Source organism: Rana temporaria, chromosome 5, assembly GCF_905171775.1.
Source record: "Rana temporaria chromosome 5, aRanTem1.1, whole genome shotgun sequence".
Classification (NCBI taxonomy): Eukaryota; Metazoa; Chordata; class Amphibia; order Anura; family Ranidae; genus Rana; species Rana temporaria.
The window spans coordinates 46,129,123-46,149,091 of record NC_053493.1 but is presented as its reverse complement, the minus strand read 5'-3'; the positions used below and the strand labels follow the sequence as shown (position 1 = coordinate 46,149,091).

Sequence of the window (19,969 nt, the reverse complement as noted above, 5' to 3'; positions counted from 1 at the left end):
AGGTGAACTGAAGGGAAGCCACCCCTCCTTTAAAGGTACAAGAGCACACCAAGCACCCAGCATGTAGCACAATGGCTGCAAAGGTGTTGGTGCACTGATGGACCAATATAAACACCACAGGTGAAGCATAAACATGTCCACTGCCCCCATCTATAGCTGGCCATAACAGTAAGTAGCATTGGAAGGCTAAAGCAGATAACAACAAAAACCTGGGGAATGCCCAGGGAAAAACCAAGCCTACTTACCGACCAGCTTGCAGAGAACCAAATAACCTGTCTACAGTATGCGTTAAAAACAGGGGTTCGGTCCGCACGCATTTGCAAACGCATGCGTGAGCCACAGAGCCGCGCCAAGGCACCCTGCAATATCTGTGGTCCTAACACTAAACAATGAGCGTCCCCACAGTGGAGGCACATGCATTTTAATGGATAGACAGGGGCAGGTGAACTGAAGGGAAGCCACCCCTCCTTTAAAGGTACAAGAGCACACCAAGCACCCAGCATGTAGCACAATGGCTGCAAAGGTGTTGGTGCACTGATGGACCAATATAAACACCACAGGTGAAGCATAAACATGTCCACTGCCCCCATCTATAGCTGGCCATAACAGTAAGTAGCATTGGAAGGCTAAAGCAGATAACAACAAAAACCTGGGGAATGCCCAGGGAAAAACCAAGCCTACTTACCGACCAGCTTGCAGAGAACCAATTAACCTGTCTACAGTATGCGTTAAAAACAGGGGTTCGGTCCGCACGCATTTGCAAACGCATGCGTGAGCCACAGAGCCGCGCCAAGGCACCCTGCAATATCTGTGGTCCTAACACTAAACAATGAGCGTCCCCACAGTGGAGGCACATGCATTTTAATGGATAGACAGGGGCAGGTGAACTGAAGGGAAGCCACCCCTCCTTTAAAGGTACAAGAGCACACCAAGCACCCAGCATGTAGCACAATGGCTGCAAAGGTGTTGGTGCACTGATGGACCAATATAAACACCACAGGTGAAGCATAAACATGTCCACTGCCCCCATCTATAGCTGGCCATAACAGTAAGTAGCATTGGAAGGCTAAAGCAGATAACAACAAAAACCTGGGGAATGCCCAGGGAAAAACCAAGCCTACTTACCGACCAGCTTTAGCCTTCCAATGCTACTTACTGACTATTTAAACTGCCTCATTCATTCCTTCGGCGCCTTCACCTTTGGTCAAACATATCTGGAAACTCTCTGCTGTGTTCCTGTTGAAGTGTTGACATCCCTTCTGGTTCCTGATCCTGTCGGCTGCCTCCAACTATGCTGATCTCTGGCTTCCTGATTTACTGGCTTGTTCTGACTACCCACTTTGGCTATGGTACCCGGGCTATGTTTTGACTACGTTTATTATTTTTACCATTATATTAGAAGGTGTGATTTTTACTGGATTTTCTGTCTCTGTCTGATTGATGGTTTCTTGACAGTAGGTGAGATCAGTAAGAAGTGACGCAGAGATCAGTAGGTAGTGACGAAGAGTTCAAAGATCAGGAGGAACTGATGCAGAACTCAGACATCAGTAAGAAGTTAAATAGAAGCTCCTGGTAAAGACCAATATGTAACCCAACTACACCTTGTACAAAAAAGCCTAATATTAAAGTATATTTTTTTAATTAATCTCAATAGTCACAGTCTCAATAGTCACAGCAGCTTCATTCTTTATATTCCATGTATTATGAGTAGAATGTTGGGAGGTTGTTGAGCTCTAATAAGATTTATTTGTAGAGGGGTTACAAAGTTAACAAAGAACCCCCCCCCCCCTGCTGGAGGTGGTGCCCAGGGGAGCCAAACCCCACAGCCGGACGCATCTATACTATGTAACCAGTTGACGCTACTTAAGCTCCAGCTGGTTACTTGACAGCTGTCATCTGGAGAAGGAGGAATGTTTCATCTGATCCTTTTCCCCTGCTGCCACCCCGGAGCCCAATCTCCTCCACATCACAAGCGCTAAGCTGCCACATTAATCTTAGCTGCTGCTCTAGCGCTTGTAGTGTGGAGGAGGTCAGACAATATGGGATCGGCCAGGGGAAAGGGTCAGATGAAACATTCCTTCGTCTCCAGATAACGGCTGTCAAGTAACCAGCCGGCACTTTGGTAGCTCCTCCTGGTTACTTAGTAGAGATGCTGCTGGCAGCTGCGGGGTTCGGCTCCCCTGGGCACCACCAGGCAGAGGGTTAACTGTTATGCGCAGTCTGCTTCCTTGTCCAGACAATGTTGTGGAATGTGTGAGGGCACAGTGGGGTCCCCCTCCCTTGGGGCCAGTGTGCACTTCACACATTACACCCATGGATGATACGGCACTGGAGCTCGGTCCCAAGTGCGGCAGCCCTTGCCACCCTTCTGAAAAGTGCAGAAGGGTGGCATATCAGCGAGGAGGTGACATATCATCTCCCTACTACCTGTCAAAAAGACGTTTGACAGGTAGTAGGGAGATGATATGTCACCTCCTCGCTGCATGATTTAAAGCAGAGTTCCGGACAAAATGTATTTTTTATTGATTCTAGTACTAATTAAATACAATAACGTTTAGACAAAGTTCCTTACGTATTTATTAAAAATATAAATCACTTACTGAATATATTCTCCCTCCTGTTCTGGCCGTTTCCATCATTATTGTGGGCATGTGAAGCCCAATCGCTATATCTTCCTGGTTTGCTTTGGAGAGTGTGGTGGTGGACCCTGTGCTACCTTAAAGATTGCTGGTTTACGCCAGATTTTGGAGAGAAAGACACACTGATTGCACAGCTGTGTGTTTGGCTATTTAGTTCTGACCTGACTATGGCTCAGAGCTCCACCCAACAGACAGGAAGTCTGTTCCTGGGAGTCCACGTGGACTCCCATCCCTCTGAGAGTGGGTGTAGCCAGAGCATGCATGTCTGCAGGAGGCAGATGTCATTGGTGATAGAGCAGCAAGGCGCTGATCAGGAGTAAGCTAGGGGAGAGCTTAACTCTAGAAAACTCAGTTTGTTCTGAGGAGCCGACCTAGGGGCCTAGGCTAGGGGCCTGAAACAGCCGGATGGCAAGAATGAAAGCCAGGAGGCTAAAGTGTTGAGTATGCAAGATGCAGTTATGGTGGAACCCCCTGTGAGTGAGTGAGAAACTTATATAGCGCAGCACATGCGAACTGAATCGCCTCAGGGCGCTTAGTATCCATTCCCTACTGTATTTTTGCCTTCAGAATAGATGGGTTTTGAGTTTATTTCTGAAGGCCTGGTGATTCACCTCCATTCAGATGCTGGCTGGTAGTGCGTTCCACAGTCTAGGTCCTTGGACTGCAAATCTTTGTTCTCCTTTGGATTTGTATCTGGCCTTGGGTATCTGGAGTAGGTTTTGGTTGGTGGATCAGTGAGCGTGATGGGGGTTGTAACATTTTAATTTTTCGCATAGATATTGGGGGGCACTTCCTTGAACACACTTATGCGTCAGACAAAGTGCCTTAAATGTAATTCTGTCTTTTCCTGGCAACCAGTGAAGGTATCTCAGGGAGAGCGAGATTGATTACCAGGGTTTTTTCCCAGTCACAAGTCGTGCCGCCGTATTTTGAACGACTTGTAGACGAGCGATTTGGTATTTTGGGAGTCCGATGTAAAGGGCGTTGGCATAGTCGAGTCTGGAGTTGATTATTGTTCCCACCACGACAGCAGTGTCTGCTTTCGGGATAAAGGGAATGAGTCTACGTAGCAGGCGCAGCAGATGGTGGGATCCGCTGACTACTGAATTTATTTGTGCATCCATTGTCATGTGGGTGTCAAAAGTGACTCCGAGACTTTTGACTTTGGTGCTAGGGGTGATGGTTTGTCCCAGAATGGGCAGGGGTGTCCATGTTGTTGCATGTTCTGTCTTTGAGCCATTGAGTTTAAGGTAACTCTCCGTCATCCAATTCTCTATCAAAGTAAGGCATTTCTCTAGTCCAAGATAATGATCCTTTTTGTTGCTGATGGGAAAATAGAGTTGGGTGTCATCCGCGTAGGAGTGGTAGAGTAACTTCTGGTTACCGATGATTTCAAAAAGAGGGCGGAGATAGATATTGAACAGAACGGGCGACAAGGGGGATCCCTGAGGGACTCCGCATGACACAGTGCGTTTTTCAGACGTGAAAGGACCTAGTTTCACTATTTGAGATCGGTTTTCCAAGAAGGAGGAGAACCAGGGTAAATCCGAGTCTGCGACTCCAGCTACTTCAGCTAGGCGAGTCAGCAATAATTTGTGGTCTACTGTATCAAATGCTGCGCTTAGGTCCAACAGTACCAAACGACAAGATTCTTCTTCGTCTGCTGCTTTGAGAGCGTCATCCCATATTTTGAGAAGTGCTATTTCTGTTCCGGGCTACTAATGTATTTGGGAACTTTTTGTGCTTTTACATAAAAGTGGGCTACCAGGCCCTTATAAATTCAGTTCTGGACTGGCGTACTTACTAAAAACGCACCTACCACTGGAGTCTGATCACCCCAATCTTACAAGAGGTACATGCTGGGTAACCAGCATGCACCTCTCGATCTCGCGCATGTGCTATTCAGCGGCGGCCGTAGCGTTGATTGCTTGCAAAGTTGCCATGACAATGGGCGGCGACAGAGGAAGGTCCCGCTCCGCTGTTATGGCAACATAGATAAACACATCTCGGCGATGTGATCCGCCTTAAATCGCGTCATTTCCTGTCAGGAAATAACGCGATTTTTGATCACAGTACTGCCCACAGACTACTGGGAAATGATGTGTCATCATTTCCCCGGAGCACAGGCAAGGGAGGAAGTGACCTAGGAGCGCCACGGACTAGAAAGTGGCAGATTAGGAGGACTACATAGCAACAGGGCAATTCTGGTAAGTAAAAAACATTTTTTTACGCCAAATGTTTTTTTAGATGTTTCCAGGAGTCTGATAATGTAAAAACATTTTTAGGGTGGAACTCCGCTTTAATCCTGTAAATGCCACATGGCAATGGCAATCAAGTTTGGTGGGCGGTAACTCTGCTGAATGTAACATGCTGTTTCATTTTTGACGTGGCAAATGTACAGCTCTGGGCGGCTGCGTGTCTGTGTTCAAGTGGTGTGGTTGGGTGGTGGTAAAATCCGTACCCCCCCCCGCCCCCTTCCCAGGCCGCACATGTGAACGTGCCCTTTCAGTGCTTTTTTTTTTTTATTTTAAATCATGTTCGTTCGATGCATTATGAGATTTTTTCTTTCTAAAAAATTCTAGAACTATAACAAGTGGATAAAAAAAGCAGAGCCTTTAAATTGGTTGTCTGGAAATGTTCTGGCTAGGCGGAAAATTTATTTACCATATTAAATATTAACCTGCGTTGAAGTGCTGCTGGCCACTCGGAGGATGAGTTATGCACTGCTCAAGTGCTCTGTTTTTCTGCAGTGCATGCTTCATTTGAATGGCCTCTGTCCTTCCATGCCAAGTTTACCTCGGAGAGAGGCGCTGCGTTCCTTGATATCATTCATGCCTGCTGCTGTGCCCGCTCAGCCATTTTCTGGGCAATTCACAACTTTTAATCTTTTTTTTTTTTTCTTGCTAAAGCTCATAGTGGATTAGCGACACTCAAGACAGACAAGAACCTATTGGAGATAACAGGAGATATATCTTTTATGTTTAGGGCATGCATATTATTTGTAAGCGTACTTATTATCTCTCACAGAGATCACAGTGCTCCCCCCGAACAACGCCTTCATCTAATTTTCTCTCCAGAAAGACAGAGCCATCTTTGTTCCGGCATTTATACCTAAACTGAGATGCTGGCTCAAGGGAGGATCAGTCTTGTAAATCATTTGTGTCTGTGTAGCTTGGGGCTTTTTTTTTACAAATCTCTGACACAGATCAGCCCCTGCTTCATCCTATAGCCTTGTGACTTGCTGTTAAAGTGGAACTTCAGTAATTTTTTCCTGCACATTCGGGCAGTATGTTGGGAGACAAAAAATACCGGCTGACATTCTGCTGTTCGGCTGGCCTCTGTCAGATGTACATGCTGGAAAACCAGCAGCCGACCGACTCCCCAATCGGCGCTCTTAGCCAATAGCAGAGAACGCTGATTGGAGTGTTCTGGCGGGGGTTGAGGGGGTCACCCCCCCTGTCAAAACACAACAGCTCAGCAGGGGAGATCGATGTACTAACGTTCCTTGGTTAGTACAGCGGCTCTGACCGGAGCTGTGTACACACTGTAGTGTGTACCAGGTTATACTTATGCTGGAGTGAGAGTATGTAGCTAGGAAGTGGCTAAAAGAGGCTGGAGGAGATCAGTAATGCTGAAATACAAAAAAGGATGAAAATTTAAATTGAGGGCCAGATTCACAAAGGTTAGCGGATCTTTAGATCCGTGTAACCTATGTGTTTTAAGATCCGCCCTCGCAAGTTTGTGAGGAAAGTGTCAAATTCACAAAACACTTACCTCCAAACTTGCGACGGCGGATCCTAACTCCCCCAGCGGAATTCAAATTCCGCGGCTAGGGGAGTGTCATATTTAAATCAGGCGCGCTCCCGCGCCGATTTAAATACGCATGCGTCGTCCGGGGAATTTCCCGGCGTGCATTGCTCCCACTGACGTCAATAGGATGTCAGTGGTTGCGACGTGAGCGGGACTTGCGACGCGTGTGTTCGTGAATCGGCGTACGCAAACGACGTAGGGAATTTCAAAATCGACGCGGGAACGACGGCCATACTTAACAATACTTACCCCTGCTTTTAGCATGGGTAAGTATACGACGGGTACCGCGCTACGGAAACGACGTAAGAACACCGCGTCGGGTCCGCGTACGGTCGTGAATTTCGCGTATCTCGCTGATTTACATATTATTCAGTGTAAATCAGCGGGAACGCCCCCGGCGCCATTTTTAAATCAAAAAAAAGATCCGACAGTGTAACACAGTGTGACACTGTCGGATCTCAGCCCTATCTATGCGTATCTGATTCTATGAATCAGGTGCATAGATAGGACCAGTAAAAATCCGAGATACGATGGTGTATCTGAGATACTCCATCGTATCTCTTTTGTGAATCTGGCCCAAAGTGTTTATGAAAAAACAAAAACATGGTAATTGTCTATTACACAAAGGGGGTTATTAAGGCTCCATTCACACCTAGGCGTATTGTCGCCTGTAGCGCGACGCTATTGCAGCATGCAATACGCTGGAGGGGTGATTTAACATTGTCGGCTATGGAGATCTCCACGCCGAACGCCAAAACGCTGTACACCTGAAGCTCAAAACAAGTCCCGGACCTTTATTTCAGGCGGCTTTCGTCGTTCGGCATAGCCGACAATGTTGATCACTCCTCCGGCGTATGTTAGGCTTAAAAAACGCAGCGTTTTGTTGCGGCAAATCGCGGGACAAAATGCCACAATTTGTCGCGGCAAATCGCGGTAACATACGCCGCGTTCAGGTGTGAATGCAGCCTTACTGAAGGCAAATCCGCTTTGTAATACAAGTGCAAACTACAAGTGCAAAGTGCACTTGAAATTGCACTGAAAGTGCACTTGGAAGTGCAGTCGCTGTAGATCTAAGGGGGACATGCAAGGAAAATAAAAAACAGCATTTTAGTTTGGATAATAAAAGCAGCAGAGTTTCCCCTAATTTCAGATCTTCCCCTCAGATTTACAGTGACTTCACTTGCAAAGTACACTTTGCTCTTGTAGTTTGCACTTGTAGTGCAAAGTGGATTTGCCTTTCGTAAATAACCCCCAAAGTGTTTTTATCAAATTAAATGTCATTCTTTCTGTTTTCACATATACAGTAAAAACTTGGTTTGAGAGAGTTTTGCAAGACAAGCAACATTTTTTTTTGAAATCTTGACTTGATATACAAGCGATGTCTTGATATACAAGTAGCGTCACGTCACAACTGAGTATAAAAGAGAAGAGAGGCGCCTCTAAGAGTAGCAATATGGTTAATTTAATGAAGGTACAACATTTAGCAACATATTAGACATGTGCGTTCCCGTTCGTAACAAATGGATTTTCGTACGAATTTGTTAGTATTCGTACATTCGGATCAATTCGAACATCCGAAAAGCTGAAAGAACCAAAATACGAAAATTACGGAATTATGAATATGCAAAATAACGAACAAGCGAAAATAAGAACGTATGATTGGACAATCTTACTAAAATACAAAACACCGAAAAAGCAAAAGAACGAAAATGACATCTAAAACGAACAATTTGCATTCCGTATTTTAAATCCTTTGTCTGTTCGTATTTTCATTCATATGTTCGTATTTTCATTTGTGTGTTTTGTAAAACTGTTTCTTTGTCTGTTCGTAAATTTGTGTACTTGTATCGTTCTTTCGAATGGGCACTGGGCAGTGTAGTTAGTGAGTGATTACTTAATATCTTGGCCAATCAGCTTATCTATTTTGTGCTGAGTCACATTGTAAAGTCTCGTACACACGATCGGACTTCAAACAAACTTTTCCGTGGATTTTTGTCTGAAGGGAGTTGGCCAGACTTTTGAAACCGAAAAAGTTTGTCCGATAGAGCGTACACACGGTCAGATTTTTTGGAAAACGCTCATTTTGACATTTGTTGGCAAAAAGTCTGACCGTGTGTACGGGGCTTAAGAGAAAGTATATCTTAATATGGATTAGCCGCGTGTTGCTATGTATTTACGAAAGTACAAAATTACGAATCCATTAAACGAAAATTATTATCTAACAAAATTACGAATTTCGAATCAACGAAAATAAATTAGACAGAATTACGAATCATTCAGTATAAACTAAAATAAAACTGTTACGAAAATACGAACGGGTCCAAATATGAAAACTTGCGTCTTACGAAATACGAACGGGTCCGAATAGGAAAACTTGAGTCTTACGAAATTACGAATCTTTACGAATCTACGGAACAAGACGAAACGGAACAAAAAAATATGAAATTTTTTGTTGTGCACATGTCTACAACATATTGCTACACTTAGAGGCACCTCTCTTCTCTTTTACACTCTGTAGCTTCTGCTGGATTTTGCTTCTAATCCCCTTGTGGAGGCTTCCATTTGCGGATGGACATTTTATGGTTACACAAGCTGGTCACTCTTGGTATAATCTTTTTCTAAGGACTATAAACTGAAGAAATAAATGGTTGTGGAATTAATCATTTGAGTTTCCATTATTTGTAATGGGGAAATTTGCTTTGATATACAAGTGCTTTGGATTACAAGCATGTTTCTGGAAAAATTATGCTCGTAATCCAAGGTTTTACTGTACTTTAATAAGAAAATATTATTTAATATTAAAGGGTGAATGAGATGCATGCACACTGATTATTTTTATTTATTGGGGTGGTAGGATTTAAAAGATAGCACTATTGAGCATTTATAGTACAGATCTATGTAGGAGACCGTTGTGCTGTAATCGAGCATCTAAATATAAATTATCAGTAGAAAATAACTGAGTGCATTCTACCAGGCACTTACCCTGTCCTGCTCGATATCATAGAGCTGCTGTGATAAGACGGTCCAGCACCATATAGGGGTCGGGCGCTTGATAAGCCCAACTAACCAGACATCAGTCATTACTAAGCCCATTGTTACAGCCTGCCGCACAGCACTGCACCTCCATCCCGCTTCTGTATCATACAGATACCTATATTCAGGACTTAATCTTTAGAGATGAAAATCCCAATTATTATCGACTCGGGGGCAGATGACAGCGATGGCGAGGAAAGGGTAAATGTCTGACTTTTTATTGGATCTTAGTGTGGTCATTAGCTGTAAAAATAATCTGCGATTTTTTTTTTTCTTTTTTAGTTCTTCCCTAAGCCTGTCCTGGAAGACAGAAATGTTGAATTTGCTAAGAAATGCAGCGATTTAATCAGTGACGTAAGTAGAAGGCATTGACTTTTTTTTTTTAAAGCCTCGTATAAAAGCAAAATCTTGACTATAGTCCCTCATTTATCGTTAATATATAGGAAGCTATTCTTTGGCTTTTTTCATTATATACAGTATATATATGAATGTGCGTTCTGTAAAAAAACAAAAAAAATGATGACCTGTTTTGTGAACTTCATTTGTAATTAGACATGTACATGGAAGATACCATTTCTACTCATCACCCCGTTTCCATCTTGGCACGGTGGCTGTGCTTTACTATTCTTCACTGTCAGTATAAAGTCTACCAGTCAGATCTGACGGACTGAAAGCAATGCACTCCTTTTGTGGCCAAGGAGCAGTTGTTAACCAGTGAGGCTGAATTACTTTAGTGACATACAGATGGCTGTTATGCCGTGTACACACGATTATTTTTCGGCATGAAAAAAATGTAGTTTTTCAAAAATGTAATTTAAAATGATCGTATGTGGGCTTCACATCATTTTTCAGGTTCTGAAAAACGACCAAAAAAAAATTCGAACATGCTGCATTTTTTAACGTCTTTTTAAACAATGGGCTGGATTCAGGTAGAATTGCTCTATTTTTACGGAGGCGCAGGGCAACGTTTTTGCCCTGTGCCCCCGCAAATTTACTGCGCTGCCCTTGATTCACGGAGCAGTAGCTCCGTAAATCGCGTGGGCGCGCCGGCAAAATGCCCGGCGTAAGCGTGCGCAATTTAAATGATCCCGTAGGGGGCAGGAATCATTTAAATTAGGCACGTTCCCGTGCCGATCGTAGAGCGCATGCTCCGTCGGGAAACTTTCCCGACATGCATTGCGGCAAATGACGTCGCAAGGATGTCATTTGCTTCAAAGTGAACGTGAATGGCGTCCAGCGCCATTCACGAATCACTTACGCAAACTACGTAAATTTGATATTTCGCGACGCGGGAACGACGGGTATACGTAACATTGGCTGCCCCTGCCTTACCCGAAAACCGCCGTACAGAAACGACGTAAATTGCGTACGCAGGGCTCGCGCAACGTTGTGAATCGGCGTTAGTATGCAATTTGCATACTATACGCTGAGCACAACGGGAACGCCACCTAGCGGCCATCGCAAGAATGCAGCCTAAGATATGCGGGCATAAGAGCCTTATGCCGCGCATATCTTAGGCTGCAGTCGGCGTAACGAGGTTCCTGAATCAGGAGCATTCGTTACGCCGGGGCAAGTAAGCAATTGCGCTGTGTAACTTATGGTTACACAGGCGCAATTGCTTCTTGAATCCAGCCCAGTGTTGTTTTTCGGGTTGTAAAAAATGATCGTGTGTGGGCTAAAACAACGTTAAAAACCCGCGCATGCACAGAAGCAAGTTATGAGATGGGAGCGCTCGTTCTGGTAAAACTACCGTTCATAATGGAGTAAGCACATTCATCACGCTGTAACAGACAGAAAAGCGCGAACCGTCTTTTACTAACACGGAATCAGCTAAAGCAGCCCAAAGGCGAATGGAACTTCCCCTTTATAGTGCCGTCGTACGTGTTGTACGTCACCGCGCTTTGCTAGATCATTTTTTAAAAATGATGGTGTGTAGGCAACGTCGTTTCAATGATGAAGTTGGGAAAAGGTTGTTTTTTCGACATGCTGAAAAACAACGTTTTTTTCATGCTGAAAAATGATCGTGTGTACGCGGCATTAGATAATGAAAATATGGCACAGCAAGTACTTCAAGAAGTAGAAAACCTAGGAAAAAAAAACCCTGTAAGGCCCCTTGCACACTGGGGCGTTTTTCATGCGGTACAGCGCTAAAAATAGCGCTGCTATACCGCATGAAAAATCATGCCCTATAGTGTTCAATGTGAAAGCCCGAAGGCTTTCACATTGAAGCGGTGCGCTAGCAGGAGCGCACCAAAAGTCCTGCTAGCCGCATCTTTACCGCGGTATAGGAGCGGTGTGTTCACCGCTCCTATACCGCGCCTTCCCATTGAAATCAATGGGAAAGCGCGGTAATACCGCGGTATTAACCCTTTTTCGGCCGCTAGCGGGGGTTAAAACCTCACCGCTAGCGCCCGAATATCACGGTAAATACAACGGTATACCGTCACCGCGGCTGCACGCATCAATGTGAAAGCAGCCTTAGACAAAAGCCTCATACACACGATCGGATATTCCCGACAGCAATTGTCCGACAGACGTGTTTTGTCAAATAATCCGACCGTCTGTATGCTCCATCGGACAATTGTTGTCGGAATTTCCGACAACAAATGTTGACTGTGCATGCTCTCAAATTATCCGACAACAAATGTGTTCCGTCGGATTATACAATCGTGTGTACAAAAATCCGTCAGACTAAAATCTAAAGTACAAACACGCATGCTCCGAACCAATGCTAAACATCAGAGAACAATAGCAGAAGTTGCCCAAAGGGTGGCGGTAAAGAGCTGAAAAACCATGAAGTTTGGTGAATGTTGGCTGAAAATGTTCTGCCGTTTGTATGCAGAGCAAGTTCACGGGGAACGCCCTTCGGACAAAAATCCACGGATTTGTCTGATTGAAGTCCGATCGTTTGTATGAGGCTTAAGGCATAATGTGCTAGTATGCATCACATACTCACCTTAGAACGAAGCCCTCTCAGCAGCGCCCGGTCACTGAGAGGGCTGACATCTTCCTCCGTCCTTTCTTCTGGGATCGTGAGCTCCGGCGCTGTGAGTGGCCGGAGCCGGGGGAATGTCACTTCCGAGCATGTGCGAGGAAGCCCTCGGTCCGGCAAGAAGCTTGGAAGTTCTGGCATGGTAAACCGGACCTTTAGAGTGCATGTTCTGCTGACGTCAATGGCTGCATGCAGAGTAAATATCTCCTAAACGGTGTAGGTTTAGGAGATAGAGGCCCGGATTCAGATAGGAGATACGACGACGTATCTCCTGATACGCCGTCGTATCTCTGAGTGCGGGCCGTCGTATCTATGCGCCTGATTCAGAGAATCAGTTACGCATAGATTTCCCTAAGATCCGACCGGCGTAAGTGTCTTACACCGTCGTATCTTAGGCTGCATATTTACGCTGGCCGCTAGGTGGCGCTTCTGTATAGTTACGCGAGGAATATGCTAATTGGGTATTTACGCTGATTCAGCAACGTACGTCCCGCCGGCGCATTTTTTACGTCGTTTACGTTAGGCTTTTTTCGGCGTATAGTTATCCCTGCTATATGAGGCGTAGCTAATGTTAAGCATGGACGTCGTTCCCGCGCCGAGTTTTAAAATTTTTACGTCGTTTGCGTAAGTCGTTCACGAATAGGGCTGGACATCATTTATGTTCACGTCGAATCCAATACGTCCTTGCGGCGTACTTTGGAGCAATGCACACTTCGATATTTCACGGACGGCGCATGCGCGGTTCAAAAAAAAGGTCAAAAACGCGGGGTCATCTTAAATTTAAATAAAACACGTCCACAACATCCCCATTTGAATTAGGCGGGCTTACGCCGCCACACATACGTTACGCCGCCGTAACTAAGGGCGCAAGTTCTTTCTGCATACGGAACTTGCGCCCAAAGTTACAGCGCCGTAACGTATCTAAGATACGTTACGCCCGCAGATAGATAGAGCATTCTATCTGAATCCGGGCCAGAAATTTTACCTACAGGTAAGTCTTATTATAGGCTTACCTGTAGGTGAAAATCACCAAGCGGGCTTTACTACCACTTTAAAGAATGTGAATGTTTCTTATAAATGAACTCCAAGAAAGAAAATGCACAGCTGGAACACATTTAAAGGGGAGTTTCACCCACAATTTCACCTTTTAAATATAAATACCCCTGTAATACACAAGCTTAATGTAGTCTAGTAAAGTTAGTCTGTAAACTAAGGTCCGTTTTGTTAGGTTGTTACAGCATTTAGTTAGTTTATAATCTAAAAATACACCGTGCCCATCTTAAGTGTGACTGTATGACTTCCTGGATTTCAGCCTTGCAGATCTCGCACATGCTCAGTGCTGCACAAGCGATGTAATAGGTTTCAGTCAGGTTTCCATAGCAACGGGAGTGTCAGAGGAAGTTGCCGCCCCTTCTCTATGCTATTTGCAAGGACTACTGGGATACATAATGCCTATCCCAGAAACCCTTGCGAATAGCCTTGTGACTTAATAGCCTAGGCTAATAAGGAGGAGGAAGTAATGAAGGACTACAAAATAAAGGTATTTACAAGCAACAAAATAAATAAAAATTGTCCATTCTGAACACTATGAGATTAGGGCATGCAGCACAAACAAACATAAAAAAATGGGTGGAACTCCACTTTAAGGGAGCAGATTTACCTGACAAAGGATTTGTATTCCTTCCTCTTCCATACAATCCTGTTTGGCAGGAGACCCGTTTTTTTTTTCCTCTGTTGCAGTTTAGTAACAATTACAGGTCTTGTCCCTCCCCCAGCCTGTGATTGGACAATGAATAGAGAAGCAGCATCTCCCTGTCACTCTGCTTTGTCACTGCAGCACAACCGCTTTACTCCTTGTGCTGTTTCTCCCTCCCTCAGTCTGAGGTCTGCTGTACAGGGATTGCAAGGTCAAATTCAGGTGCTCAAACTGCTTGCATTTAAACAAATACATCAAAGTGAATGTAAACACTATTCATGAAATTTGAGCTGGGCACATACCGTATATCTGTAGTGTTTTTTTAATCTCTCTTCAAAGCCCCATGGTTTTCTCCTGCTCCGTTCTGTTATCAGCATAATAACTTCTGCCAGGTTCTCTGTCAACTGTGATGAAACCAGGCTGCATTTTGTGCCAGGGTGGGTGCTATAAATAGATTAGCAGAGAGCTGGTCTTTTCACAACACAGCTCTGTTGATTCTTCCTTTTTTTGCCTATGTGAAGGGGGGGGGGGGGTACCTTATCATGTCTAACAGGACATGCACTTTCTAACTGTCCTGTGGGCTCAACAGGAAGTGGGAGGATATCTTTCCAATGTGAAGGAAATCCCACTTAAAGGATCACTAAAGAATTAGTTTTTTTGTTAAATAACAAACATGTTATACTTACCTCCACTGTGCAGCTCGTTTTGCACAGAGTGGCCCCGAACCTGGATTTCTCCATGGCTGCCTCGGCTCCCCCCCGCAAGGACTCAACACTTTAATGCGAGCGAGCATGGTGTTGCGTGCTTGCGGGCATGCTCCCGTGATACAGCTGACGGTCATAGCCACTCGGCCTGCCCCCCGGCGCGCCGCGTCATTGGATGTAATTGACAGCAGCGCAAGCAAATGGCTGCGCTGCTTTCAATTAACCAATGAATGAGCCGGGAAGACAGCCGGGAAGCCTGCTCATTCACGGCGAGGGACTTTCGAGGGGTCAGGTAAGTAATCAGAGGGGGGGGGAAGCTAATACTCGGATGTTTTTTCACCTTAATGCATAGAATGCATTAAGGTGAAAAAACATTTACCTTTACAACCCCTTTAAAGAGTGTAAGAGGAAACACGTGTCCCCATTGGAAGATTTCCCCTCTATTCCTGTTCTGGTGGCAACTCAGAACTGTGGACTTACCTTTACTTTTATACCCAGTCACATTGGTGATCAGGACAATTGGAGAGAGAAACTCCCTAATGGGTGCACGGACAGCAATAAAGGCGAGACTGGGGTTCTAACCCCTCTCCACTCTAAATAAAAAATATAAAGTTTTGCCTGTAGTTCTACTTTAAGACTTCATTCGGTTGGGTGAATAGGCATCTGCACTCAGATATGAATAAATGCCAGGCCCTGGACTCACCAGCACCCTGTGCTTTGGCAACAGACAGACTGGAGGTAAGCTGTAGTTATGTGATCAGAATCTCCGCAGCTGTGTGCACACAGTGTGTGCGGGGCTGACGTTTCTCTGCTGCAGAACCATGCAGTGGAAAAGCTAAATTGGGCCCTTAAAGCGAAGTTCCACACAATTTGTCAACTTTACATTAACAGCATTTTAGCGATCCAATCATTGTCCAATGGATTATTTTTTTCCCCTAAGGGTTACCTGTGTAGGAGAGTTTTCAGTGGCGTTTCCGGTCTTTGCCACTCGCGGATATTGACGTCATATCCGGCGGGGCACTGTCTCCTGGGAGCTGTGTCCTAATTCTCAGGAGTCGGTGTGGATGGCCGCCGCTCGTTCTCGCAATATTGCGAAACCGTAAGTGACGCAATGACGACAGTTTATCTTCGTTGCCATCACAACGGGGCGGGCATTTCTGAAGACGCCTCCCGTTGTGATGGAAACCTCGGAAGTTTACGGCGCTGCGTGCCGTACTTACTGCGCATGTGCGAGAACGAGCGGTGCATGCTGGTAGCTCAGCAGCACCGTATCCCGGAACTGTATGCTTGTGGGCTTCACGTGCCCACAAGCAAGATGAAAACGGGCAGGAACAAACTTTTTTTTTTAACTTCATTTTTTATATGAAACTGGACATCGGGGGATGAATTTAACAAAAGAAGTGAGTGTTACATTGCAATGCTCGTCCATGACTGCCGTGCGGGTGCCGGGCGGGCGCGATCGCCACCGGGCACCCGCGATTGCACGTTACAGAGCGGGGACCGGGAGCTGTGTGTGTGTGTGTAAACACACAGCTCCCGGTCCTGTCAGGGGGGGAAATGCTGATCCTCTGTTCATACAACATATGAACAGAAGATCAGTGATTTCCCCTAGTGAGGCCACCGCACAGTAAAAACACACCCAGGGAACATACTTAACCCCTTCCCCGCCCCCTAGTGTTAACCCCTTCACTGCCAGTGGCATTTTTATAGTAATCCAATGCATTTTTATAGCACTGATCGCTATAAAAATGCCAATGGTCCCAAAAATGTGTCAAAAGTGTCCGAAGTGTCCGCCATAATGTCGCAGTACCGAAAAAAATCGCTGATCGCCGCCATTACTAGTAAAAACATTTTTTTATAAAAATGCCATAAAAATACCCCCTATTTTGTAAACGCTATAACTTTTGCGCAAACCAATCAATAAACGCTTATTGCGATTTTTTTTTAACGAAAAATATGTAGAAGAATATGTATCGGCCTAAACTGAGGAAAGAAAATTATATATTTTTGGGGGATATTCATTATAGCAAAAAGTAAAAAATATGATTTTTTTTCAAAATTGTCGCTCTATTTTTGTTTATAGCACAAAAAATAAAAATTGCAGAGGTGATCAAATGCCACCAAAAAAAGCTCTATTTGTGGGAAGAAAATGACGCCAATTTTGTTTGGGAGTCAGGTCGCACGACCGCGCAATTGTCAGTTAAAGCGACGCAGTCCTGAATCGCAAAAAGTGCTCTGGTCTTTGAGCAGCAATTTGGTCCGGGGGTTAAGTTATAACTAAGGACAAGCTTTTTTTTTAAATTTGGATAGAGTGATGAGGGGGTTAGAACGCCTGTCATGTCTTTATTGCTGTCTGTGCCTCATTTAAAAAAAGAAGGGTTATAACCCCTTTTCATTTTTAAGTTGCCAAAAATGACGTTGTTCCTTTTGTAACTCCCTCCCCATTGTGTTTTCCAAATCTTAGTGGGTATGAATAGATTCATAGACAGAACGCACAGCCATTTGGGCAGGAAAGTCCCCTGTAAAGTCATAATGTTGGCACATATAACAGGAAAACAGAAAATCCCTAGGATGACTCCCAGACAGTATGTAGATGTCCTACATCAGGGCAGATTTGCTGAGCTGGATGCAGAGTGTCCCCCATGCTGCACAATAAGGAGAGGATGGGATTTGTTCTAATAAACAGACCATCAGCTCTCCTCTTTCCTTGTGGACTCCCCCCTCTAGTGGTCAGTAGTTGTGTTGCGTTCTGGTAAAACTATTGCTGAACATAAAACATTTTTCATACTCAAACCAAATTCAGCAACATTAGTTAACTTGACAACAACGCTGACTAATTTGCCTTCCTAAGAATTTTTTACATTGTTGTGCAGTGACATTTAAAGCTTTTGTTTCCTTTTTTTTCTATAAATATCCTGCTAAGATTTATTATTATACGCTGACAAATGAGGAAAAAAGGAAGCAATGGGGTTGATTTTCTAAAGGCAAAAAGACTGTGCACTTTGCAAGTGTAGTTGCTCCGGAGCTTAGTAAATGAGGTGAAATTCTGCTGTTTTCCATCATCCAATCAGGTGCAACAAAAATGCTGTTTTTTTTATTTTTCTTGCATGTGATTGGGTATTCTTGACAAAAGTGAAGCTTCACCTCATTTACTAAGCTCTGCAGTAACTACGCTTACAAAATGCACAGTCTGTTTGCCTTTAGTAAATCAACCCCATTATTTAGCATTTTGTTTTTAACTTTATTTGTTAATTAAGAGGCACCACTGACAACAACTTGACAGTGTCAGGATCGCTAACAAACCACTTACCTGTTTTAATGGAATTGTTATACATCTATTCCTTGCTATATCCACCAATGAGATGTCACTTCCTTACTGAGATTCTGCAATGTTTGAGGCCAGTGAGGAAGCATCCATAAATAATGGTAGTGCAAACCTCCCCCAGGATGATTCTGCTGCTTCTGCTGATGTGTTGCCAACAGCAGAATCACAGTGGCGGCTGGTGCTCAACATTTTTGGGGGGGCGCAAATAAACTGAAAATGTCAGAAAAAAAACATAAATTGCAGCCTCACTGGGCCCATCAAATGCTGTCACTGCGCCATCAAATGCAGCCACTGTACCATTAAATGCAGCCACTGCGCCATCAAATGCAGCCACTGTACCATTAAATGCAGCCACTGTGCCATCAATTGCAGCCACTGTGCCCATCAAATGCTGTCACTGTGCCCATCAATTGGAGCCACTGTGCCATCAAATGCAGCCACTGTGCCCATCAAATGCTGTCACTGTGCCCATCAATTGGAGCCACTGTGCCACCAATTGGAGCCACTGTGCCCACCAATTGGAGCCACTGTGCCATCAAATGCAGCCACTGTGCCATCAAATGCAGCCACTGTACTATTAAATGCAGCCACTGTGCCCATCAAATGCAGCCACTGTGCCCATCAAATGCTGTCACTGTGCCCATCAAATGCTGTCACTGTGCCCATCAATTAGAGCCACTGTGCCATCAATTGGAGCCACTGTGCCATCAATTGCAGCCACTGTGCCAGCGAAACGCAGCCACTGTGCTATAATTTTCAGCCCCTGTGCCCACCAAACACAGGCACTGTGCCCATCAAATGCTGCCTCTGTTCCCATAAAATGCCGCCACTGTGCCCATCAAATGCTGCCACTGTGACCCCACACGCTCGCCGTCTCCCTGGCACTTACACCCTATCTCAGTGGTGGGTCAGGCAGCAGATGACAGCGGCGAGCTGGGGGACCTTGCAGCGGGTCAGGCAGCGGCTCCTGTGTCCTCCAATGCGTCTCTTCCCCTCCTCCTGATAGGCGTACAATCGCAGGGCCTGTCCTTTCAGCCAATCAGGTGACGGGCATCAGACCTGCACTACCAGATTGGTGGAGAGGCGGTTCAGTGTTAGAAAAGCAAATATTCATTCGCTTTTCCAACACACCTGGGTGGACTGCGAGAACTCGCAATTCACACTTTTTTTAAGCCTACTAGAGCCTATAGCTCTAATCAGATGCTGAAAAAAAAAAAAACGCTGTAATTCAGGCACCCAGCGTCCGCAAAGGGGCCGGACACATGAATATGGGGGTGGTGAAGGCAGCCATGAATAGATTCATGCAATGCATGAATCTACCCATCTACATAGAGGGGGTGGCTGGAGAAAGGGGGTGGCGCCAGTGCGCCCTTAATGGATGTACCGCCACCGGGAATCACTCGTTCCACAACACTTTTTTGTTTTTTTTAAATAAACATGGAAAGAAAAACTCTGCACTGACAGCTGTTTACAAACAGAGCCATGTGATCACCTTGTTATAGCCAATATGGTGATCACATGATCAGCAACCGCGCTGATTTCTGATTGTTAGTCTGTCAGACAGTACAGAGGCACAAGCGCGCACTGCTTATTCCCAAATGGTAAATAGATAGAGGTGACTTGAATTTCAAAGTCCCGGGACATCCTACTCTCCACACCCACTGTTATTGGGGATGAGACGGGGGCAAAGCAGGGGGTAATAGTGGCTTGTGAAGGGTACCACATTAAATGTTGGTTGTAGCAAAATTATGCTAACAGTGGGAGGGGTTT

At 45.0% G+C, this 19,969-nt stretch overlaps 1 protein-coding gene across 4 annotated transcripts in view; it reads left to right on the top strand.

Annotated features, from left to right (window-relative positions):
• Positions 1-19,969, top strand: part of NEBL (nebulette) — a 309,628-nt gene that overhangs the window by 185,495 nt on the left and 104,164 nt on the right. The window contains exons 1-2 of one of the 4 annotated variants that reach the window (XM_040352493.1): positions 9,210-9,683; positions 9,765-9,836. The exons of 2 other annotated variants lie outside the window; for them this stretch is intronic. In XM_040352493.1, coding sequence (XP_040208427.1) covers positions 9,627-9,683; positions 9,765-9,836 — 129 coding nt within the window. In that variant the 5' untranslated portion in view covers positions 9,210-9,626. Of the gene's footprint in view, positions 1-9,209; positions 9,684-9,764; positions 9,837-19,969 lie in introns of those variants that run through there. One more of the 4 variants, XM_040352494.1, reaches the window with a different exon arrangement.